The 24,501-nt window shown below is 41.5% G+C and overlaps 2 protein-coding genes across 3 annotated transcripts in view; both read right to left on the reverse strand.

Annotated features, from left to right (window-relative positions):
• Window positions 1-230: 230 nt before the first annotated feature.
• On the reverse strand, window positions 231-6,004 carry cacng3a (calcium channel, voltage-dependent, gamma subunit 3a). The gene is made up of 4 exons (XM_069167605.1): window positions 5,794-6,004; window positions 1,539-1,622; window positions 1,302-1,442; window positions 231-813 (listed from the first exon to the last, which is right to left on the reverse strand). The coding sequence occupies exons 1-4, from the start codon at window positions 6,002-6,004 to the stop codon at window positions 242-244; spliced, it is 1,008 nt and encodes a 335-aa protein (XP_069023706.1). The 3' UTR covers window positions 231-241.
• A 2,540-nt stretch (window positions 6,005-8,544) lies between these two features.
• LOC138208596 (protein kinase C beta type) overlaps window positions 8,545-24,501 on the reverse strand; it is a 35,660-nt gene continuing 19,703 nt past the window's right edge. The window contains exons 4-17 of one of the 2 annotated variants that reach the window (XM_069166592.1): window positions 23,932-24,043; window positions 21,161-21,289; window positions 20,498-20,654; window positions 19,993-20,127; window positions 19,723-19,819; window positions 19,484-19,627; window positions 19,211-19,384; window positions 18,884-18,975; window positions 17,840-17,902; window positions 17,056-17,194; window positions 16,875-16,955; window positions 16,677-16,784; window positions 15,142-15,282; window positions 8,545-10,326 (exon numbers count right to left, since the gene is read on the reverse strand). In XM_069166592.1, coding sequence (XP_069022693.1) covers window positions 10,174-10,326; window positions 15,142-15,282; window positions 16,677-16,784; window positions 16,875-16,955; window positions 17,056-17,194; window positions 17,840-17,902; window positions 18,884-18,975; window positions 19,211-19,384; window positions 19,484-19,627; window positions 19,723-19,819; window positions 19,993-20,127; window positions 20,498-20,654; window positions 21,161-21,289; window positions 23,932-24,043 — 1,725 coding nt within the window. In that variant the 3' untranslated portion in view covers window positions 8,545-10,173. Of the gene's footprint in view, window positions 10,327-12,881; window positions 14,537-15,141; window positions 15,283-16,676; window positions 16,785-16,874; window positions 16,956-17,055; window positions 17,195-17,839; window positions 17,903-18,883; window positions 18,976-19,210; window positions 19,385-19,483; window positions 19,628-19,722; window positions 19,820-19,992; window positions 20,128-20,497; window positions 20,655-21,160; window positions 21,290-23,931; window positions 24,044-24,501 lie in introns of those variants that run through there. The other variant, XM_069166590.1, reaches the window with a different exon arrangement.

Below are 24,501 nucleotides of genomic sequence, written 5' to 3' on the forward strand. Positions count from 1 at the left end.
TATTTTGGGTTTTGCACTGTTGGCCAGGCTCCAAGATATTGTTATTCCACTTTTTTTTTTTTTTCCACAATTTTTGACCAAATAATTCACTGAAAAGATATCTGACAGAGCGATTTAGTCCTTCTGTGGTCTCCAAAGTCTTTCCTCTTTGTCTACCAAGAAAGTAAGAGGACATCTCCTCATTAAATCTCGTCCTGTCACTTAAGTTCTGTCCTGTGCTTTATATCCTCCATCTCTCTCCTCAAACAGGTGTTGTCCTTCTGTTGGAGGCACAGTTTCCAGGCAGCATCTCTGTGTTGTTGTGAGCAGCTGCAGTTGTTAAATTATCCACGGCCATGTCGATATCACCGTCTTTGAGAGGCGAGGTAAACGTGTAAAGCATGAAATCTGAGCCCACTGTCACTGCTGGTGGCAAACCTGCCATGGCGTTGACTTTGGATTCAGCTGAGATGGATGGCTCTCGGTCACGCAACAAAGTCGCTCGAAAGGAGTGTGGGGTGGAGTCCCCCAAACTGTGGTTGCTCCTGTAACTGTATCGGCGGCTGCGGTTCTGGTAGTAGCGGTTGCGGTAGTAAGATGAGCTGCGGGAAATGGGCGGCTTAATGAGTGAAGGCCGTCCTTTAGTGCGCAGCTGTCTGTGCTTTTCTATAAACACATGCACCGCCAGGACGCCCACCATCTCAGCCAGCACGAAGGACAGGGCTCCAAAATAAAAGGACCAGCCGTAGGAGTAGCTCTTCTTGTTGTCACTCTGGCTCGGGTCACCTGAGTTGGCTGATATGTACACAATGATGCCAATAATGTTACTGAGACCTGGAGAAGAGTTCAGACAGTCAATCAGATATCTGTTTGTACGGCAACTTTTACAGATGACTGACAAGCAATACGGTACAAAGAGTAAAATAATTAGACACTAATGCACACAAGAGAAAGAAATTTGAAAAAAAATCTGAAATCTCAACGACAAGAAAAACAAAGACAAACAAACAAACACAACAAAACATTTAAATCTCAGGGACTACTACAATTAAAATAAAAAAGTGTAAAGTTTGAAGTTTGCATTTAGTTATATCATCATTTTGGTCTCAGGTGCTTTGGCAGACTATTCCATCAACACAAAAACTGAAACATGCCCCACTAATGGTTTGAATCCCAGACTTTAAAAAAAACAATGACACTGATGTTTTTGTTTAATGATGCATATACTGTAATTATATGTGCTGTTGAGGTCTGTCTGTGTGTGTGTGTGTGTGTGTGTGTGTGTGTGTGTGTGTGTGTGTGTGTGTGTGTGTGTGTCTGACCTGCAGAGACGAAGAGTATACCCGCACAGAGAATGACATTGTAGCGTGACTTGTAGAACTCGCTGGCAGCCACACACAAGCCGCCGAGAAACAGTAACCCCACACTGAGGATGGGGAAGAGGGAGGAGGCTCGTACTGCTCCTGAGGAGAGGCGAGGAGAATCGTTACGTTTAACTAGCTGACACTTCCATCACTGTTGTTATGTCCCGTGGTTACGTGTTCTCATGTGTTACCCACGTAGTAAATACTCTGCGGCATCCTGCTCGTAGTCTCCATCTTCAGCAAAGTGATCGATGTCTTTGCAAACACCCCGAAATGTCCCTGCGGAGAAAGGGAAAACGTTGACATTTAATCAGTCATTTGACTCTGCAACACTCTGCTCTGTATAATTTTACAACATGACATATTGTACATACAGGATCACTTATAAAACTCACAGTATCTTTGAGCCAGTACATTTGCATACATTCATACACACAGTGGTTCACATATAGGGGTGCTTGTAAGTTTCTCTCGACATTCAGTTCACCGACAGTTGTCCTTAAAGTATAATTCAGATTTCACTGTTCCATCAATGATGACAAGTCTCTAAGATGGAGAAAAACATGCCCAAACCACGATACTACCATCAGATGTAATATGATCCTTATGCTGCAGTGGTTTCCTTTATCCAAACATAACAATTGTCATTGAAGCAAAAAAAAGTTATATTTTTGTTTTCATCTGTCCAAAAATTATTTTTCCAACAGCCCTCTGGCTTGTCCATCTGACCTTTAGCAAACTGCAGATGGTCAGCAGTGTTCTTCTTGGAGAGCAGTGGCTTCCTCCTTGTAACCTTTGTTGTTCAAAGTTCTCCTAATGGAGGATTTATGAACATTAACATGAACCAATGTCAAAAAGGTCTTTAGTTGCTTAGAAGTTACCCTTGGCGGCACAGTGGTGCAATGGTTAGCATTGTCGCCTCTCAGCAAAAAGGTTCCGGGTTCGATTCCGGGCCTTTCTGTGTGGAGTGTGCATGTTCTCCCTGTGCCTGCGTGGGTACTCCCGCTTCCTCCCACCATCCAAAGACATGTGTCTCATTGGTGGTTCTACAAATTGCCCTTAGGTGTGGATGGTCTTTGTTTCTGTGTGGCCCTGTGATAGACTGGCAACCTGTCCAAGTCGGACCCTGCCTTCGCCCTAAGCTCCAGCCCCCCTGTGACCCTGTTCAGGATAAAGTGGGTATAGATAATGGATGGATGGAAGTTACCCTTGGTTCTTTTGTGACCACAGGGAGTATTGCAGGCCTTGTTGTAGAAGTGATCGTTGTTGGTCGACCACTCCTGGGGAGGATTACAGTGCTCTTTAATTTCAACTGTGGATTGCTGGAGTCCAAACTCAGACATGGTTTTGTAACCTTTTCCAGTCTGCCGAGCATCAACAACTCTCTTTCTGAGGTCTACAACAATCTCCTCTGTTCATATCATGATAAACTGCTATAAAATGTGTTGTGAAGATCCGATTTTGATAGATCCCTGGGCTTAAAATAAAAAAGGTTGCCCAGTGACACCTGATTTTAATTTCACTTTCAAATGAACAGCCAATCCAAAAGGTTCATATGTTTTTGCCACCAACAGATACAGTATGTAATATTGGATCATTTTCCTCAATAGATAAATGACTAAGTAAAGACATGTTTTTTGTTTGTTTTGTCTCATTTGGTTAATTGGGTTCTCTTTATCTACATTTAGGACATGTGATTATGTTTCAAGTCAAAATCATGTGAAAACATAGCAACAAACTTTCATGCATCGCTGTAATGTTAAATGTGATGCCGTCTTTCTGTGGGGCTGTTTTGTATTTATTTTTGCCTGCATTTGATACATTTCAGTCCTAAACCCAAACTAGCAAACAATATTCTGTGGATTTTATGCAGAAGTCAGAGGACAGACTATAATATCTGTTTGAACTGTGACATCTTTTACAGAGATGAAACAAAAAGTATCATAAATTATAAGAGAAGCACTGGCTTATTCTCAGATTTGTTTATGCTTGATTTTAAATTAATGGTTCCCAATTTATTTGCCTTCTGACCATTTAACATGAACCAATGCCACTTCTCACCTTTCATCACAGGTATATTGCACATGCTTGAAGAATTATTTTGTTTAAATTGAAGTATTTTCAAATTGAAGTGGTGAAAATATTCAGTATGACACCTTTAAAAAGCAAATATTGAATAAGAGTTGTAACAAGGATTCAAATCAAATCTCAAACCAGTCCAAAGTGATTCTATGCAGGTGCTTGCTGCATCATTTAGCTGAAGCACAACATGTGAAAGGCTTCAATATGTTTTTGCTTCACAAAGCAGCATGAACTCTTTTCAAGTTCCAAAGAGCAGCGGGGCCTCAAAAAGCTGTCAATAATGCATTCAGTTATTTACTGGCCTTATAACAAGACCACAAAACATGGAAGCAACCATGCCCCATGTTCTGTGGTAACCAGAGCCGGTCAGGAAAGATTCTGTAGAGTTATGTGCTGGTTTACAACTGGACTTTTACCATCAGTAATGATCACCATCCCTTTATGCTACACTAGCAGCTCTGCACTAGAAGCCTGTATAATTTGGATTGAGGGTCCCAAATATTATTTTTGAGACAGTTGAGTTTCAGAACAATCTATATTTTTGTTGAGTTTAACACCATAATTTCTTCATAAACAATGAAAGACAGGGGAAACTGAATAATGCTGCAGCCTGAGAATAATTACCATCTCTAAATGTACTGCAATCCAGAGGAGCTGCTGATCCAAGCCTTTTCAGCCAATAACTGTCTGTAGTAATTTACCTATTTATCTTAAATATTCTCACTTTGTTTAACTTGACATCTGTGCTGGCTGTTATCTGATGTTTCCCACTGTTTTTTTTTATCTTGATTAACAAACATCCTATTGTGCACTATATCTTAACACTATACGACAAGGTCAGACAATCACTATGATGACGTGTGAGTGCTCATGTATTTTTGCGTGCATTTCATCCTGTTAAAATTCAAAGATCAGCTGAACTCATGCTTGCTGCTCTCAGTAACCTTTGGCCCAGCAGCCACATTCAACATTTGCACACCCACATTGATTGATGTCCCTCTATGTGCCACACTGATTGACCAGTATTGACGGTGTGACTCAGTCGCCATGGTTACCAAAACCAAACTCATTCAGTATCCACAACTCGGCCACGGAGAACAGGTCAGAGAGAACGGAACAGCATGTAGAAATCATCATGTAGAAATCATCATGTCAGCATACGAAAAGAAAAGTAACCACATGTGAAACTGAGTTCTCTTTAATCTCAAAATTAGATCTGTATCTGAACACTTGGATCATATTTTTCCGCCAGCTCAGTGCTTTCAGTTTTTTATATTGACTGTTTGATCTAGTTGTGGCTTGACATGAAAATACTCATCACTAAGCAGTGCCTTGACTTTTTAGTGCAGATTTTAAATAGTTTAAATATGCACGTAGCCGTATAAACCGGTGACTTTCAGCCAGTCCTCATTTATTTTCATTTTTTATGTCTCATTTGTTTAATCAGTTTGCACTGATACGAAACATTTTTATGGTGAATTATAAAAACCTCGTATAAAGATATGAAAAAGGTGCACACAACCCTCATCCTATAATAATGTATTGCACACAATGCCCAGTCAGCCACCAGGTTCAGATCTTCGAGGCTGTTTGGGGCTTTTTTTTGTGATGCAGACTGACACACACACAGACATTGTTTAAGCAATGGTGACCTCTGCATGCTTTGTTGCCTCTCCATTAAACCATTCTGGAAATGGGAGATAGTAGGGCAGCGGCAGAGGGAGATGCCGAGAGGAACAGAAGGATGAATGTGTAGTATATAATGAAGAAATAAGATAGCTGAACATATTCTAGCCTTGGAAAAAAAAAACTATCAGAACAAACAGAGGACAGGGAGAAAAATTGTGCTTGTAAAAAACAATGAATAATTCAACATGTCATTTCCATCACATATCCCAGACTTAATCTCTTCTGTATTTCTCTTTGAGCTGCATCTTCATGAATACTGCCAACAGTCAAAATCTAATCATAAAGGCATCTAAGACAAACTCTAGGAAAAGTAAAGCACTTTTGGCCTGAAGCCTTTCTGTGCTTAACAGAACCGTTTTTCCTCTGGCATTAACAGACAAAAACAAACCTCAAATGTATGTTTAACTGACTGTTCTCTCTGCAAGTGATGGCCATTAGAGGTTCGTTAAGGTCTGGTTTAGATCAAATATTTAAGAGGCTTACTTGAATGGCATTTCAATGGCCAAACCTGCAGCGATTTTTTATTTTTCTTTTATTTTTAATTTATTTCTCAATGTTTCATCATCCCCTGAAACTGAATTGTATCAGTTTACTGTGCAGAGTTTTTATGTGCACTTCATATGGTTTGTGCAATAGAAGTAGAGAAAGAATGCTAACTTATTTGCGATGTGTTTCTCACCCTCAGTGCAACAGGTCCTCCACAGACCGGAGTGGGTCAGGACCTCTTCGTTCTTGCGGACCGTCTCGTTGTCGTTCTGGCTCTTGGAGCGGCACATCCCACGGGAGTACAGCCAGTAGTCCGTGCCCACGGCGATGGTCATGAGGCTGAAGGCGCAGAAAGCCCCCGCCGTGGTCAGAAGCATCAACACACCCCGGTTACACAGCCTCATCCTCCTCCTCCTCCTCCTCCTCCTCCTGCAGACAGGAGTCCTCCGGTGGAAGGACACTAGCAGGGTTTAGAAACAGTCCAAAACTTCTCCCCGGTGTCCTCTCTTTGTGCGGATCCAGTCGGCTGAAGGAAGATCCGATTTTGAGCACATCTTCTGCAGACCGCGCTGAACTCGTTTTGTTGGAGAACAGGTTTTCGGACGGGTCATTTATCCCAAATAAAACTTGGTTGACAAAGTTTAGATTTTTCCATGTCAAAGGCGCAGAAGAGGACTGCGGGATGGTGCAGTTTTCTCGGTGGTACAATTTAGGAATCAAACAGGGAAGTAGGAGGAAAGCCTAAACTCTCAGTAATGTAGCTTGGAGACAACACCATCAGCAGCACTTCTCTGGACACACTCTAATGTAATAGCTCAACTCTGCATCTGCAGGATAACCCCGCCTGCCAGTGTGTGTGTGTGTGTGTGTGTGTGTGTGTGTGTGTGTATGTGTGTATGTGTGTGTGTGTGTCACTGAGCATAAAGGGCCTTTGGTCACAGAAACCAGTGCGTGGTGTCCTCAGTTCAGCACCACGGAGAGCAGCACAGTAGTAATATAACGTTGACACATAGTAGTCAGCAAAAAACAGAAAAGTAGAGCACATTATTTTACTGAGTGATGTTGAAATTATACATTCATCTACATACACAGGAAGGAAACAAAGAAGGAATTTATATTTTGTTTGGGATTTTGTTCACTTTGTTTCTTAAATTCACTGGTTTTTCATCTGCTTATAACCAACTGGATCCAAAACCTGAGCAGCATGTGGGCAATATCTACTTCCTACCTTGTAAAGTTTTTGCTTAACTTAAAAAAAAGACTAGAACTAGAATTACTGCCTCGTGGTTATCTGGCTCCAACCAACCAGTCAAGTTACAGTTTACGTCAATATCAGAAAATTTGAATTAGTGCCTCTTTGAGTCCAAGTGGAAATTGTTTGCCATATTAGAAAGAATTCCCTAAAGAGTTTCCTGAGATATTGTGTTTACAATTATGGAGTGGACATGAGTTCACAGCTATCTTTGACCACCAAAATCTTATCAGTTAAACCTTGAGTCCAAGTGAACATTTGTGCTAAATTTGAAAAAAATTCCATCAAGGCCTTCTTACTATATTGCATTCACAATAATAGGGTTTAGGGATAGACCAGACATGAGATCACAGTAATCTTGACCTTTGACCTCCAAAATCTATTCAGTTCATCCCTGGGACCAAGAAAACATTTGCACTGAACTTGCTTCCGTTGATACATACGTCCCACGTTTGTGAAACTGATATCGCAGTATTGTTTTGAGGGACTTTCTTCAGATTTGTCACAAACATTGTCTTGGTCCCAGGAATGAACTGATTAGATTTTGGGAGTCAAAGGTCAAAGGTTAAGGTCACAGTAACCTCACTTTGCTTCTTTCTCGTGAACATGATATCTCAGGAGCCCCTGAGGAAATTCCTTCAAATTTGGCACAAATGTTCACTCATAAATTGATTCAATTCTGGTGGTCAAAGGTCAAACGTCACTGTGACCTCACATCGGGAACGCCTTGAGTCTGGACAAACATGGATGTAAACTGCAACTTAAAAGGTTTATGAAAGCATACAACAGCGAGGCGGTGAATTTTAGTTCTTGTGTGTTTTCAATATTATAGCTACAAATATCAGCTGATGAGTATGACATCCCTCTGAGTTGCGTTTATACTTATATTTGACATTTAATTATTTTGCAAGAGTAATGGACGATCAAGACTTGTCTGACTACATCATATTGTAAAGTTTCTCTTGTATTGTATTTGTAAATCAGTTTAAAAAAACATTCTATTTAAAGCTTTGCAAAGCTGTGCAGAGGTAAAAGCAATCAACCTATAAGGTGCCTCATAGTAGCTGTAAGCTGAGCCAAATCTTAAAAGAATTACCGAACATTTAAGAAGTGTATCTCCGTACCACACGCCAACATAAGCCGTGATTTACTTTCAGACAGATCCTTCTTACATGGATCCCGTTATTGCTTTAGCCAATATAATCTGGGACACAGTTGGACATCCTCAGGCTTTGGACCATCACAAACAATGGCCAAACTGACATTGTCAGTTCACGAGCTCGGATTTGAAAAGTTTCATGTCCAGGTTAAAGACTAGTCCTAAAGGGACAATCATTAAATTTGTAGTTGTTGCTCATTGTATTTTAGTTTTATTTGAATAAGTGAAATACATTTATCAGCCACTTGATGCTGAGCAGGGAGTGAACGTTGGGATTTTATCATTTTATTTTACTCAAAACAGCTGTGGCCCGAAAGGACATTGTTAGAGCAGTGAGCATGAACCAAAAGAGCAAAGCTGAAACTCACCATTAAACCATGACGAGCTGAAGATTGAGGTGATAATTCTCCAGAGCCTCATCAATACAACACAGTACAAATGCTGCGTGATCAGAAGATGATATTTTATGTTTTAGTGTTTCCAAACGAAGACGGAAACACACGGGGAGAACACAAGAACCAGAGTTACAGAAATACTTGTATGATACTTCATTTTAATGTAGGTATCATTCTGTAGGTGTCTCTCACGCGCAGGTAAATACAGCGCATGCAACACATGTATACTGTCCTTTCACACAATATCCTCAGGTTGCTTAATAAAAGTTGCCCTCTTCTCCTCACCCTCTCCCTCTGCCTTTTGCATAGTAAACACTTAATTCTCCCCCCCCCCTCTTGTCTTATTATCTAATTTCTTTAAAGTGTGCTGATGTGGATGTTATCTGGGGAAGGGGAGAAGGAAAAAGAACGGAGATCATATGAAGATTTAAGGGAAGGAGAAGAGAAGATAGGAGGAGAGAAAAGTTGGAAAACAAAATTGGCAACTAAAAGTTCTGGCAGGGGTAAAGCGCAGACAGAAAAGGTATGGGGCAGTGAAGTATAGTAGAGAAGTGTACGATAACATGAAAAACACTTCTAGCTCTAGATCCCATTCCTATTTACACATACATTGAAACACAAGTCATACAGAAGTATTACATTTACTTTATATGTTCATTTCACAGAATTTGGATATCTTCTCGTCGAGTACAGCCAAACAGTCTTTGCCCCGTGCTTCGTAAACCTAACTCTTCAGCCACCCAGTTGTCAGCGGCGACGGCGTGGGCGGCATTCAGAGTGGAAACGAAAACTGGATTTGAGCGTGGATACTTCAAAACTGACTTGCATCCATAAACTCACGACACCTCTCGGGAGGGTTTTCGTCCTCCGTGATCTCAAAAGCAAATCTTAACAAACTACTGTACCAACAGATATGGCATGCATAGAGGAGCTGCACCACACAGACTGTACAGGCTTACACAGCACTAACCCACACTGCGTACACAGTGCCATAGAGAAAGGAGAAAGAGAGATTAAGCAAGAGAAAGAGACATTTTTAAATATCAGTGCCAAAGAGGCATTTGGGGCGGGGGTTCTCTTTTTTTTTTTTTTTTTTTTTTTTTTTTTTTGCATCAGTTTGGAAGACAAGACGTGCTTAAGACTAAGTTGAGGACTAACTTAGACATGAGGTTATAAATCAGGACTTTTACAATTCAAAATCTTCCCTTCCATCCAAACCGCAGCTTGCACAGACACACATACGTGTGTGTCTGTGTGTGTGTGTGTGTGTGTGTGTGTGTGTGTGTGTGTGTGTGTGTGTGTGTGTGTGTGTGTGCACGTGCATGACATATTGATCATGGAATGTTCATGACGCAACTTTTACAGGCTGAAGAGAAATAAATCAAGTAAACAAACACACTGTTGTAGATCGGTAGAGCACAAACACACAGCTACACATTCACTGGGACTCCTGGTCGCCGCCCGGTTTATGGATACTAACCAAGCCTGGAGTTTTTCTGGAAGCTGTAACCATGCGGTCACTGGTCAAACTCAGTCCCACTGTAAACGAAGCCATCTGCAGGTTTTACTCTGCTGCTCGTGTGTTCGTAGATGTGATCATGGAGCATGAACTGTGCCGTTTCGATGCTGGCGTGTGTGGAGTTTAAGGATTTGTATGTGTGTAAATGAGAGTCCCGGTCATGCAATGAGATGCTGGATGAGTCTTTCATGAAATGTTACTGTGCGGGTTAAGTCTTGTCCTGTCTGCGACGAACCAACGGGAACTCCTCAGACTTGTATGATATATTCAGGGTTGGTGTAAGAGAAGCCTTGAAACTCGTTCTGGTCCAGGTTCATGATGAAGAGCTTGTCTGTCGGCGTCAGCTCCACCGCCATCTTTGTGAACTCCTTGTCAAAGTTGCCGACATCTCGCCGAGATTTCTGCCACAGAGATGAGAAGGAGAAAGAAAGAGTTAGTAAAAGGCAGTTTGTGTGAACTTGTTCAGCGAAAACTAAAAGGCTGTTTCGAAGTATGACAACAGGCAAAGAGAACAATGAAAAGCACAAAGATGAATGATTGAAAAGGAGGCAAAAACTTGTAGCACACGCAAAGCCACATCTTAATAGTCTGCAGAGGTGGAACAGTCATTGTTTTTAAAACACAAGTCTTAAGTCTGTGGAGTGCAGTCGAGTCCCAAGTAATGTGTTTTGAGTCCAAACTCAGTCCAATCTTCATCAACCTGAATGTCAGTTTTAAAATAAACATGAATTGAAATACTGGATTTGAAATGCAAATATAACTTTTGTTTCTTTCCAAGTAATCTTAAGAAGTCCTCTTCAGGTTGCGTAAAACCTGGAAATTTACATTAACAATAAAGGACGTGACCTTAATGTGCTCAGTGGTGCGGAGGCTACTGCTCTGTTTGCATGTGTTTGCATACATTGTTTTGTTTACCACGTCAGACTCTGCTGTTCTGCACGAACAAACATACCTCTTCTTCCTGCTTTTGCAACATGATTGGCCACTGATTGACTCAAGAGTGTATCCATTGTCAGAAAAATTAAGTTGACTCCCTGCATTAACACATCTTTGTAAAGCTTTCAGTGAGATTATAAAAGCTTTTCACTAAAAGCAGCTGCCTGCTGCAGCTGGAAATGAGGTTGATGGCATCAGAAAATAAAACCGTAAAACCAAAACAGTGAGCTGAGAAATGCTGAAATATTTTGTAGAGGCAAGTCAAGTGATAATTGTGTGTTTACTACTACGTGACCCCTCTCAAGTAGTTATTTGACTTAATAACATATTGATGAGAGCCGCTTTAATCTTTGGATTCAGGAGCCTAATAAGTCATTCCAAGTCAAAAGGCTTAAAGGACAGTTTCAGTTTTTTCAAGGTTGTTTTTACACTATGATCCGGTGCTCAGATGAACATTGAAACAGGTTTTGTCTCCTGTAATCATCCTTTCTCTTTATACTGGCCTTTAAGATTTCCTGTATTAATGCATGTTCGATGTAACTGATTTTGCTGAAATGTATTCAAAAGCTCATCTGAAGCTCACAAGTTTAATTCTTTTAGTCCAGCGTTCGCTTTTTTTCTCCAACTCATTTCAGTGCTCAGCTTCAGTAGAGCGATCACAACAAATGGAGGGAATTTTATAATCAAAATAATACTGCTACTGAATTTGACTCTGAAGTATATTAACTTTAAATCTGAATTTATTTTTGCATAAAAGGACGACATTGTGTCCCAACATCCTTTAAAATGGATCCCTTAATGTCCACTTTGAACAGGAGGAATAGTTACAGCAGAGTTTGAGCCCCTTGGTGTTGTTGTAAGTCAGACTTGGAAAAGGGTGAAACTATCCTTTAAGTCCAAGTGATGTCATGAGTCAGTGGTGTCACGTTACGTGCGCGTTTTGATTTTGTGGAGTCAAAGTCGAGAGTAATCCGCACCTCTGATCACCTGTGAACGGAAGCACCACAAGGAGTCTAGACTCAGCAAAACACACAACTGATTCCATACAGGACTGGGGGACGCAAGTCGACAAAGAACAAACACACCCTGCCGACGAACCCAGAAACGACAGTCAAAAGACGGAAAAGACCCACCCAGACCACTTCAACAGCACAGATGCAGAAAGATCCAAGACAAACTTCCAAAGCCAGAGAGAGAGGACACAGTTTCCAGTGCAGAACAGACAAGGATCGATCAAACAGACCAGCTGCAGACCAAACCACAACCGGAAAGGATTTCACACAGGGAAGTGAAGCAGTGAGCCCCAGGCAAGACACGTATATCACACACACACACACACACACACACACACACACACACACACACACACACACACACACACACAGACACACACACACACACACACACACACAGTGTTTGGTTTCCTACCTCCTCCTTTTGTCTCATCACAGGGCTTCCAGCTGAAATGAGGAGCGGCTGCAACCTTTCCCATCTCTACCACTGGTCCACGTATTCACCACTAGTCAGCTCATAGTTGTGCACGAAGCAGGTGTGATGTTGCAAGTTTTATCCCTACAGTGTTTGTTGCTTCGTGGATAACACTTCATTTTAAGCCCCGATATGTAGCACTCGTGAGCACTGGATATGTGGTCATATCACCTGCACCCTTGCTGCAGCTCTTTCCTTAGCTCAAACTTTCCTTTTCTTTTGTTCAGAAGCTCGACAAATAAAATGACATCATCACTGGCGCAAAACAAAACTAAAAAAAAAATGCGAAGGATTGGATTATTTTGTTTCGGATTTGGTGTGTTGTTTCTGGGTGAAATTCGCAGGCACAAATTTCTCATATCTGATGTTTGGTTCGGACCCCCCGAGTCCAGCAAATTTGACTGCTGACAAATGTATCAATGAACACTTAGAACTACATTGTTCGATACTGTATGTAGCTTATAAATAAAAAGTATGTATTTGCCATGTTGGGTGGATAGCAGCAGCAACAAAGCAGAGGCAGCAGAAGAAGTCTGGTAGGCACCAGCGAGTATATTATCAGTTTCCAGTCATACAGGACAATTACACAATCCACAGAAGCATCTCTCCCATCCAGAGACAGTTTATCCACATGTCTCTCTGATATAGAACTCGATACATATTTTATATCTCAACATTTCACCATCATCACAATAAGCGCTTACTTTTCCCCCCCTGGTGGAGTCCTCGTGTGTTTCAGAGAGCATCAAATGCTCCATATAACCTTTTTGATACGAGGTCAAAGAACAAGATTTGACACATTTTTACTACCCTGCATCGTTACACAGTTACAAAAGTATAATACAACTCAGACAAATTTTTGTATATATGAAAGTGATGTTCCAAAGGTATCATATGGTACTGTTGGTGAACAGATAAGCTATACTGCATTTCATAATAACTATACATGTACTGCAAAATGGCACAAGATGGCTGCCCTTCATCACAGTTGTTAAGGACAATCGTTTCCCGCATCCTCATGATTCTGAACCTTATTTTGGCACTTTTGGACATCCTGTTTCTAAAAGCTAACAAACTACCAGCTGCACGAGATTCTAAACGGCTCGATCATATGTGAAATCCTCTAAAAATGGTTGTTTACAAGCGAGGAGATATGTCGTTAGAAACACAGTGTTAGGTGGGGAATGTTTTCAGAAATGAAAAGTCACGAGCTTCCAGTCAAAAAAAAAATCACTAAATTGACACAGACTCAAACTGACGGCAGGTCTAAAGATTTCTATCCTCTGACTGGTTACAAATTAGATCGGCAGATAAGCTCACCACAACACTGACTGAACAGAAAGTGGATAAGTAGTTGGTCCTAGAGACAAAAGTGAAGTCAACATGAGGAAACTAATTAGTACTCAAACAATCATAGCAAAGCAATTGGTCAGTTTTCACTTACAGCTTATGAATTACCAACATGTAATCATAGTACACTCATCAATATCAACGATAAGCTGTCATAGTCAATATGCAATTACAGGGAGGGCGACACAGAGACAGAGCAGGTTCAGGTCATTAACCTGCTGGTGTGAGCAGCTGGGAGGCATTCAGGAGCGAGAACACATTTCCGCCACTAAAGATAGAAATACAGCCGGTAGAGCTTTTTCAGGAGCAGCAGCGTAACGTGAAGTGCTAAACTACAGTAAACTGAGAACAGTGTCGCCGCTGGAAACAAGACCAGCTTCCTCCTGGCACCTTGACACATAATTATTTTCGCATGATTGTTATTATTTGAGCACCTGTCTGCATTTCCATCCGAACATTATCTAAATAGTTTGGCATTTTGGGAGACGCGCTTAGACGCTCGATTCTACTCGTCACACTTTGAGAAATAAAGCGAATGAGCGTAGTTCCTAAAATGTCAAGATATGCTGAATGCAGCCTGAATATGACATCATGGTGATTTTTTTTTAAATTGTATTTTTTTCTGAACTGTATGCGTGTGAGGTGTTGGGATTTATTAATGCAGCCCAGCGATATGTGGCATGGTCAGTGAGTTGTGTGAGTGTACTCAGGGTTAACAAATGAGAAGCCTTGGAATTCTTCTTGGTCCAGGTTGGCTATAAGCTCCTGATCTGGGGGGGTCAGCTCTGGGAGGTGGCGCGTGAAAAAGCGATCAAAGTTCTCCGCATCACGCCCACACTGCCATGGAGAGGAAGAGGAAGAGGAGAGGAAGAGGGAGAGGAGAGGAGAGGAGAGGAAAGGAGAGGAGAGGAGAGGAGAGGAGAGGAGAGGAGAGGAGAGGAGAGGAGAGGAGAGGAGAGGAGAGGAGAGGAGAGGAGAGGAGAGGAGAGGAGAGGAGAGGAGAGGAGGGATGGAGTGAGTTTGATGAAGGATGGGGAAAAAAAGGACAACAACAAACGACAAAGAGAAAAAAGAGAAATACAACTAAAACATGGTGTCAACCAATCAAATCACTCACAGCCGAAACTGTGGATTTCCATTGGTCCGTATGTGAGCCAGTGACATCTCAGCTTTATCATTAGTGACTGCTCTCACAAATCTCAGCTTGGCATTTGTCTGAGCAGTGACCAATGGCAGCGTGATGGTTGGGTTTCGGGGATGAGCCATCAAATCGTTTCTATAACTTACCGTGACAGTTCGTATGAATCAATGGCAGTGACGATAGGATAATATAAACAGCTGAGGAGTGTGTGTGTGTGTGTGTGTGTGTGTGTGTGTGTGTGTGTGTGTGTGTGTGTGTGTGTGTGTGTGTGTGTGTGTGTGTGTGTGTGTAATAGACTCACAGCCTTCGGTTTGAAAGGTGGCTGGACCTCTTTGTTCTCCAGTTTTTCCCAGTCTATGTAGCGGAAGAAGGCGTGTTCCTTGATGTCTCTCTCCCCCTCAGGACCGCAGCCCAGACGCTTACCTGGGTGTTTGGTCATCAGCTGGAATCACACACACACACACACACACACACACACACACACACACACACACACACACACACACACACACACACACACACACACACACACACACACAAGAGGTGAGCTCAGATGTGTCTGTGTGTGTTTGTGTATAAATTCCAAAGTGATTCATCCTCACTTCACAATGTCTGTTTGCCGTGTTTCGATTACAATAATGCAGCATATAAAACTCTTTATAAATGATTAGTAGTCTATGACATGTTTGATCTTTTGTTTTTCAATGTTTTAATTTGAATCATACATAAAGTAGTAATGTTTACTAATGCGTACTGATCCTGTTACATAAACAGGTAAACATATAAAATAAATTACTGATGAAGAGGCAGAGGGTAATAAGCAGGTAATGTAAACGGTCTGACACAGTCACTGCTTCCAGTCATGAAAAACAAATATTTGTTGCGGCTGGACGATAAATGCAATTTATTAAATTATGCATCACAGTATTAAATTAATCTGTGTTAGAGAATATTGGCGACAGCAACCATCAGCTAATATACCAATATTTTAAAAGGTTTTACACATCGATGTCGGGTCAGAGGTGTTGGTGAGCCGCGTTGTGTCTAAAAGATCTCTGATGAAAACATTTGGGGTTGTGGAGTTTGAAAGGTTACCAGAGCAGTAGTCTCTCCTCAGGCTGCATAACACATCTGAATCTCCTACCTAAGTGTTAGTGGTGGAGTTGCATTGTGGGTAAGGTAGGCGCAAAATATTTAACAAGGAATAGGAATGAAATATGATAAAAGAAGACTATATTACTGGTTCTGCATTGATGTTGCAATTTTTTTTTGACAGTCTACATTGAGTCCAACAATGTTATGTTATGGAAGTGCCATGTTAAGTTTGTGGAGCAGTGCACTTTAACAGTACAAACATTTCAACCAATGGAAGAACAAATACAAATTAGATAATTTATCTTGATATGAATTTCAGTTCATATCATCAAGCCCTAACATCTGTCACCATTGGCCGCCGAGTTATCGAATATCATGTATTTTTGGAGGCTATTATTTCTCTTATTATATAACGGGATGAGGTTCTGGGCCAGTATTGACACACAGGAGGGCGGTTCAGTTTTTACATGATTCACTGGACCTTTGAGGATTTCAAATCAACCACGAAAAGGCAGCGTTAAGACAGCGCAGCTTTAGGTTTATGTGCTTTAAATTTTTTTTGAAAAAGTAGCAAGCTGCAACTTAAATCCACATGATGTTTCTGTCAGTATCCGGCATCCACAGTTAGAGGTGGTGGGGGATTAAGTCAGCTCCGGTGTCGCGGACGGGCGGCGTTCAAAACTAACAGCCGTTAACATGATGTGGATAGGCAGAGGAGAAAGTGTAAGTATGTGTTCTCACCCCCTTGCAGATAGCAACAGCTTCTTTGGACATGGATTTAGGGTAAGAGACATGATGCTCCATGATTGACTGGAACAGCTCATCTTCATCCTCCCCATCAAAAGGCGGCTGGAGAAGCACAAATACACTTCATCATCTCCAATTCTCGTGTTCATTTTTTTTTTTAGTTAAAAAAAAAAAAGGGGAATATAAACTAACCTGTCCAGCAAGCATTTCATAAAGCAGTACTCCAAAGGCCCACCAGTCTACGGACTTCCCATAAGGCTGATAGGCTATGATCTACAAAGGAGAGAACAGAATCCCATTCAGAAGGTAAAAGATGTTGGGGAAAAAAGAAAAGAAAAGCAGCAATAAGCTACAGAACAACATGTGAACACACCTCTGGAGCAATGTAGTCTGGTGTTCCACAAAAAGTCTTTGTGGTGATGCCGTCGAGCATGTTCTCTTTGCACATGCCGAAGTCTGCGATCTTTATATGGCCTTCGGAGTCCAGCATCACATTGTCCAGCTTCAGATCTCTGCAAACACACACAATTCAGGCCGTTTAGACCAAATGTTTTCCCTCAGATGCCTCCGAACGCCACAGTAGAACTCTGTGTTGATAGTCTGACCCCGAGGAATAAATTCACAGTGCACAACCCTGCAAATGTCAAAGGAAACCAGCAGCATACCAGGAGCGCTTCTGAAATGACGCTTTCTTTGTCTTAGTGAGTGACGTTTTGCCCTTTATGAAATGTAAATGCCAGTCAAAACACCTCGCCCAACTCATCGCATCATCGTCATTAACTTTCTGAAGCTTCTCAAGGGTCTCCATTTGAAATATTATTCTATTTCTACTCTACAACACAAATATACTTTGAAATGACTGGTTAACTTTGAACCACGTTAGAGGTCTTCAGTATACGCCGTTTCCACAGTCCTGAAATTTTTACTTTACTAAGCTTTTTGAGACTTCGACATTGTTTCTTACCTGGTTATGAGGGTAATAGTGTAAGTTTGTGTTTTCACACACAAACACACACACACACACACACACACACACACACACACACACACACACACACACACACACACACACACACACACACACTCCTCACACCTGTACACTGAAATTATTATAAACTGTACATTTAGAGTCGAGCCGATTAAAAAAACGGACTCACCGATACACGATGCCTTTGGAGTGAAGGAAGAAAAGGCCGATGGCAATCTCAGCAGCATAAAACCTAAAACACACACAAACACCAGTTAGTACCAATGCCTGTATTTACGTAGATAAACACTGTAAGGTGTGTTAGGGGTCGACACTACTGAAATATGTTATGTATTTTTCAGCTTTTATAAAGTCTACAGGACGTTTGTGTCAGTCTTATGCTAATATCACCTTTTTTTTTTAATTTTTTTTATTTTAATCACCATGAATAGGATAAACAGAAGAAACACTTCTGCATAAAAATACACGATTCGAGTTACATGCAAAGTTCAAGAAAGAATAACCTAGATCTAAATTTTGCAGAGGAACAAATCTTTCTTGTGGGTACAAAGTCCAGCAAAGATCAACAAATCAGAAGACATTTTTTACTCTGTGTAAGAAAGTAAGAACAGAAAAGAAACAACAAACTTTAAAGTGGACGTCCACTCAAGAATGTGTTTTTTCTCTGGTTCTCATAGTTGCATTTTTGTGTGCATAATGATTCATGTGGAGAGTTTAAAACTAAAGAGCTCTTTTCACATTCATCTTCTGAATGAGGAAAGTTTCTCTGTGCTCCTTAAAAAGTCTGATTTGAAGCCTAGCAGGATTTCTGACATCACAACTCGTTGAAGCTTCAAGCCTCCAGTGCACAAACACTCAGAATGGACTTCACATTGAGGTGAGACATCTTGTGTCGAGCAGATAAACCTTAGAAATGAAATAATCTTGCCTATGTATAGATTCTGGGATTTTTAATTAGGGAGAAAGAGTGGATGTCTTTTTGTTTTGGTGAAAAAAAACATATCAGACTCACGTCACTGTTCCGAGAAGAGTATTTTTATGTGTTAATAGACGTCTGGGGGGGATCTTTAAGTGCCTGACGACCCGAAATAAAATTTAAGGAAGCCGAAGTCTGGATCACGTTTTGAGAATCAATGACTGATTATTTTAGTGGAAGATGTTTTTGATGAAATCAAAACTCGATTAATTTGTCAGGGTACGTAAGTGTACTCACACAGCATGAGGCTCCTTGAACTTGCCGACCTGCTGGATTTGGTACATGAGGTCTCCTCCATTAATATACTCCATGACAAAATACAATCGGTCCTAGGAGACAAAGATGAAGAGGCAGGAGATGAAAATGAAGGAATAAATCAATCAGTAATAATCAATCAAACTTTTGTACAGGTTAGTGCAGTGAGGTGCTTTACAGGAGATTGACAAACTGATCACACGGTTCAAATGTAAACACGATAACATTTCAGATGAAACATGGTGAGAAAGTAATAATAAAACCAAAATAAGAGATAAATAAGAAGCCATGTTTCTGCATGTGCCCTACCATGGTTTGGAAACATGAGTGCAGTTGAGTGAGAAAAGGTGGTTTTCCAGAGAGAGCGAGGACCCTCTTCTCCACCATGGTGCACTCCACATCGTCGTCCTGGATCACCACATCTTTTTTCAGGATTTTGATGGCGTACAGCTCATCTGTACCTTTCCTCTCAGCCAGCATCACCTGAAGGGAGTCAAAGAAAGGATGTAAAGCAACTTCAGACTGATTTGATGATGTTTTACACCCACTGTGCAACATCACGTGCCTACTAATGTGCCTCACCTTGCCGAAGCTGCCTTTGCCCAGAACCATGATGAAGTTGAAGTCCGAGAGCTTCACACGGTCCTGATTCCCATTGCTGTCGTACTTGCACACAGAGGAGGAGGAAGAGGAGTCGGTGGGCTTCCCTGGACCCACTCTCGCCCTCTGGACAGACAAGGAATTACAGGAAAAGATGAATAAATGAGCAGGAGCACAAATGAAAGCTGTTGTCACGTCGCTTCTGTTTCTGTTCATTTCACCTCAAACTTTTGTCGTAGCTCCTCATTACCATCCTCTCCTTCTGGCTGCACGGGAACATTAAAGTATTCTCCTTCCTCCTGAGACAGCAGCTTAAACCTAAACCATGAATGAAAACATAACAATGTCAGATATGTCAATATCCAGGATTATCACCAGACTATGACAACAAAGCCGTTAAATATTCATGCCCCTCCCTGTACCTTCTTCCTTTGTTATTTCTGCCAACACCTCTGTGATTTCCCTAATTCTCCTTCATCTTGACATCTCACCATCCATCTATCCCTTGTTTCTGTAGCTCTGAGATCCCAAAGGACAGCGATCCCATGAAGTCGTTCCTGCTGGTCAAATCCCAGTCCCAGATCTCCACCGACAGACGGCGGTCCTTGTCACTTTCTTTGAGGTTGCTGAGAAATGAGAACAAAGTGGAGGGCGGTCACATGAAAGATATAACAAAGGATGTTCTTAAAATAGGTAAAAGTGAAAACCGAGATCACAGTCCTCTCCTCTCTCGCTATTTAAACTTGTAAACATCGACGCAAATGACACTTTTTCATGCCTGTGCCTTTTCCAAGCACTCGCAGTAACCCAGAATAGCTTGAATAACAAACAGGAAAAAGAATGAGGACAGGGTCACTTGCATGAGCTCCAGTTAGCTTTGTGCTTATGTGACCGAAAATGGGGCCAAAGAGTAAAACTGAGCCAGTTACATTCAACAATGCCTGGAAATGAGTTTGTTCATCTAAAACTCATGGCACAGAAAGAAAGATGTCTCACAAAGTGAAGGTCTCGTTCCAGGTGGGGTTGAGGCAACATTTGATGGTCTTCGTCTTCTGCTTGCTCTCACTCTTGGGGTCTGGGATCAGCTTGAGCTTGACGTAGGGGTCTGAGAGGCCGTTGGGGTCCATGGGCACCAGGTTCCTAGCCTCTTTGACTGTGAGGGGTGGAGGACTTGGATTAAACATATGCGCCAGTGGGAGAAAACATCCCAAGATATAACACACTTTTAGACTGTTTAGTTTGGGCACTGTCCTTTCCAGAGGACAGCGGGAGGTGAACCTGCGAGTGTTACCGCACCACATCCACATCTAACGCTTTGAGTCCCGTTCCGATGTGCCCTAAATAACTCTGGCTACATTTGACAACACTTAACAACAGTTTAGTTTCTGTTCCATAATCAATCCACAGCTGTCTGACAGAGAGAGAGCTGGCACATGGATGCATGTCCCAGTGGCAATGTGGGTCAATCGTTGGATCATTGATTGACTAATGGACTTTCCAGTTTTAGTCTTGGACTGATAGAGAGCTTTGAGAGGTGCTTAGTGTGTGTGTGTGTGTGTGTGTGTGTGCGTGCGTGCGTGCGTGTGTGTGTGTGTGCGTGTGTGCGTGCGTGTGTGCCTGTCTGTCAGAGAAGAGAGGTAACAGACAGCGAGCCCTCACTGGTGACGGTGAGAGAGTCCACTGTAATCTGGGCGGTGATCTGGATGCGTCCTCTCCTTTCTGTGTGATCTGTCCCGCACAGGCTCGGGACGTTGGCCACACATCGCTTGTGGATGTTCATCATACAGTCTGAACACCGAAAGACAAAAAAAAAAGCACAAGTTAATTTGTCTTTCAAATCACAAATCCACCTCAAAGCCTCACAATCTAAAACCCTGTATGCTTAAAGCCACAATTAATTATTAGTAGGCTTCACATTATTGCCATATTAAAGGTATTTAGTGTTTTAGGGTTGCACTTAAACATGGGGGGGGCTAATAAGAGAGCATTGAAAAAGAAGGGTCAAAAAACAAATCATTAAAGGCGGCGATATTCAAACATCAAGTAAAAGAAATACAGGCTCTTATAAAGTATATATACGATGCAGTTAAGTAGCATCTTTTTGTTAGGTCCTCCCATCTGATACAAAAAAAAACGTTATTTTGAACTCCATAACAACAGTTTTAACACAGGCTTTCCTTAAAGTCGCACTCAGATTACAAGATGTTAGCTGCGATGTTCTTGTCCAACACCAACCTTTGCGAAATGAGACAAAAACTCCAGCTCGTGGCCACATCTCACTGTCGCTCGTTCAATCAGAGCAACCAGAGACGCATCCTCACCTGCTCCGAGAGCCATCATGGAGGCTCTGATATTATAAGATGCTCTTGTATACAGTTGCTCTTCTAATTAGAACCGAATACCTGACCATGAACATCACAGCTTCAATTTGAAGTGACTTTACACTTCTTATGCGAGTTACACGAGTACAGATTTCAGAAATCTGAGACCAAAAAAAACAAGTCACTCCTGTGATAAGTGCATCTAGTCTGAACTCAGTTTTGCAGTGTGCGCATCAAAATGCCAACAAGACAGAAGATAAAGTAGAGACGGTTGTGTAGTGAGAGCAGTGATTTTAGTATTTTTGAAGTCTTACAGCCTGAGCTTGGCATCACAGTCACTCCCTGATGGTATCACTGGGTTATCTCGTCAGATTTTTAAGAAGTCCCTCCAGAGATACAGAAGCCATTACAAAATACGCTGTACTTCCTCTGACTGCTAAACAACTTGTATATGTCTAACTGGTAGAACTGATATTTTCCATCCCTGACTCTTCAGGCAGTATTTGTTGCAAGATTACTCAAGATGGAAAAGTCTGCAGTGGGAGCAAATGTGACAATCAATGAAAAATATGTAAAGCGTGCTGGAAATGACACCTCGGTTGTTTACCAGCTTGTCATGACACTCGGTCAGAGTTTAATGAGCCTCCATCTCCAGTGCCTCTTGTGTCCCCACAATCCACTGAACACTAGTATATATTTTGTCCCTCTTTGTAGCCATGATGTTCATTTTGTTTTCTCCTCTCTTCCAATGATGCAACACTTTGACCTGCCTTGTTTTTTATTATCTTTCAAATACAATTTTAATTTCATCTTATTTTAATGTTTATATACCCTACTGTAAAGCATTTTGAATTTCCTTTTGTCTCAAAAGGTGCCAAATAAATACACTTCCCTTTCCATGTCTGGTCTGCACCGGCTCTAACTGGCACACAGTTAGTGTATTGTGTATTTTTTTCAGAGAGCACTTAATAACTACTCTTTTTTTTAAAAAGGTACACTTAAAGATGAAGTGAAAATAAAAATACAGCTACACAAGCAAACACAGCGAAAGGTGTATTTTCTAATGATAAGGAGTAATAAAAGATCGTATGCTGTTGCCAAGTCTGTCCACTAGATGGCAGACCGCCCTGCTGTACAAAGCTCCACTCTCAGATCAGGGGGTGTTGTAGTTCTGAAGAGGTGGAGAGTGAGAAGTTACTCCATTGCTTCTGTATGTTTTTGTATGTTTTCCGTTCAATGAGAATAAATCTTTTCATATGATAATTTCTTCTGGTGAATTTGACTTCACATCCTCCAGCAGGCTGAACACGCCTTTCATTTATGTAACTTCATCTGGTTGCTCTCAGCTCCGCTAACCATTAAAACTTTATACACTCTGAGGAGAGATGGAACAGAAAGAACAAGTAGCACAGCTTAAATTGTTTTAGGGGACAATTTCTAGAAGAAATATAAAATAAAAGTTCCTAAAGGACAAATTCACATTTTGTCAAGTATGTACCGTATTTTTCGGACTATAAGGCGCACCGGATTATAAGGCGCACTGTGAATTAACGTGTCTATGTTCACACATAAACTGCACCGGATTATAAGGCGCATTAAGCAAAACAACACAGTCCGGTAAATCAAACTCAGGGCGTGGGCTGCCTTACATGAATGCACTTTTAGTTTAGACATTACATTCCTGTTACGGGCCGATCAGGTAGTGACACAGCGTACCGTAATGCTCCGAATATCCATTGAGCGGAGCGGCTTCGTTGCTTACCAAAGTCGTACTTACACATTTCGACAGATTTTTGAGCGCATTGTACCACATAAAATCGATCAATAAGCACAACAAGTAACCATACATAAGGCGCGCTGGATTATAAGGCGTACTGTCAATTTTTGAGAAAATTTAAGGATTTTAAGTGCACCTTATAGTCCGAAAAATACGGTAGTTAAACAATAGCCGGCGGTCTATATAACCACTGAGACAGGTCTCACTCAACACGTCTCATGGTACAAACCTTCCACTATTTGTGTAACAAGCTTAAACACACACACACACACACACACACACACACACACACACACACACACACACACACACACACACATTTGTGTACGTACGGTCGCATTTCATGCCCTGGTGTAACAGCCCGTAGAGGAGAGAGCCACAGTGGTCACAAAAGGTGGGGCTGGAGTAAGTGTGCACCTTAAACTTGTGTTTACTACGAGGATCCTGCAGAAAAAGAGAGGAGAGAGGAGACTATTAATTAGAGTAATCCTGGTGGTTCCAGGCGTGTTCCTGCATCTGCATGGAGTCTGCAAAAGATGTAAAACGGCAGCTTCAGATACTCTCAGTTGTCATTTTAGGTGATTTTTAAAATCATGACTCTCCCAAATTACAAGAAAACATGTTCTCACGTACCTCTAGGGGTGTTAAACCATGCAGAGTATACAGACAGCAGATCATTTCAGCCATCTTTGATCGCTCAACATCTTATTTCAAAACCACCTGAATTATTATGATGCCAAAACCTTGTAACATTCATTTCTCTGGGGCTGCTTTTCATATCACTGAGAAACTGGCAGCAGCGATTGGCTCCCCTCCCAGGTAGAAGTGTATTGGTGAGGTCAGCCACTGATGTTGGGTGATGAGGGCTGTGGTCATACCACAGATGAGGTTGATGTCAGTGC

Source organism: Embiotoca jacksoni, unplaced genomic scaffold (assembly GCF_022577435.1).
Source record: "Embiotoca jacksoni isolate LCO1_2020_lvr unplaced genomic scaffold, fEmbJac1.0.p SCAF_4, whole genome shotgun sequence".
NCBI lineage: Eukaryota > Metazoa > Chordata > Actinopteri > Embiotocidae > Embiotoca > Embiotoca jacksoni.

Coding starts and splice junctions, on each gene's coding strand:
- cacng3a (XM_069167605.1), bottom strand. CDS start 6,004: ATGAGGCTGTGTAACCGGGGTGTGTTGATGCTTCTGACCACGGCGGGG. Junction 1,443..1,538: donor TGCCGCAGAGTATTTACTAC/GTGGGTAACACA, acceptor GCCTCTCCTCAG/GAGCAGTACGAGCCTCCTCC. Junction 814..1,301: donor TATACTCTTCGTCTCTGCAG/GTCAGACACACA, acceptor ACTCTTCTCCAG/GTCTCAGTAACATTATTGGC.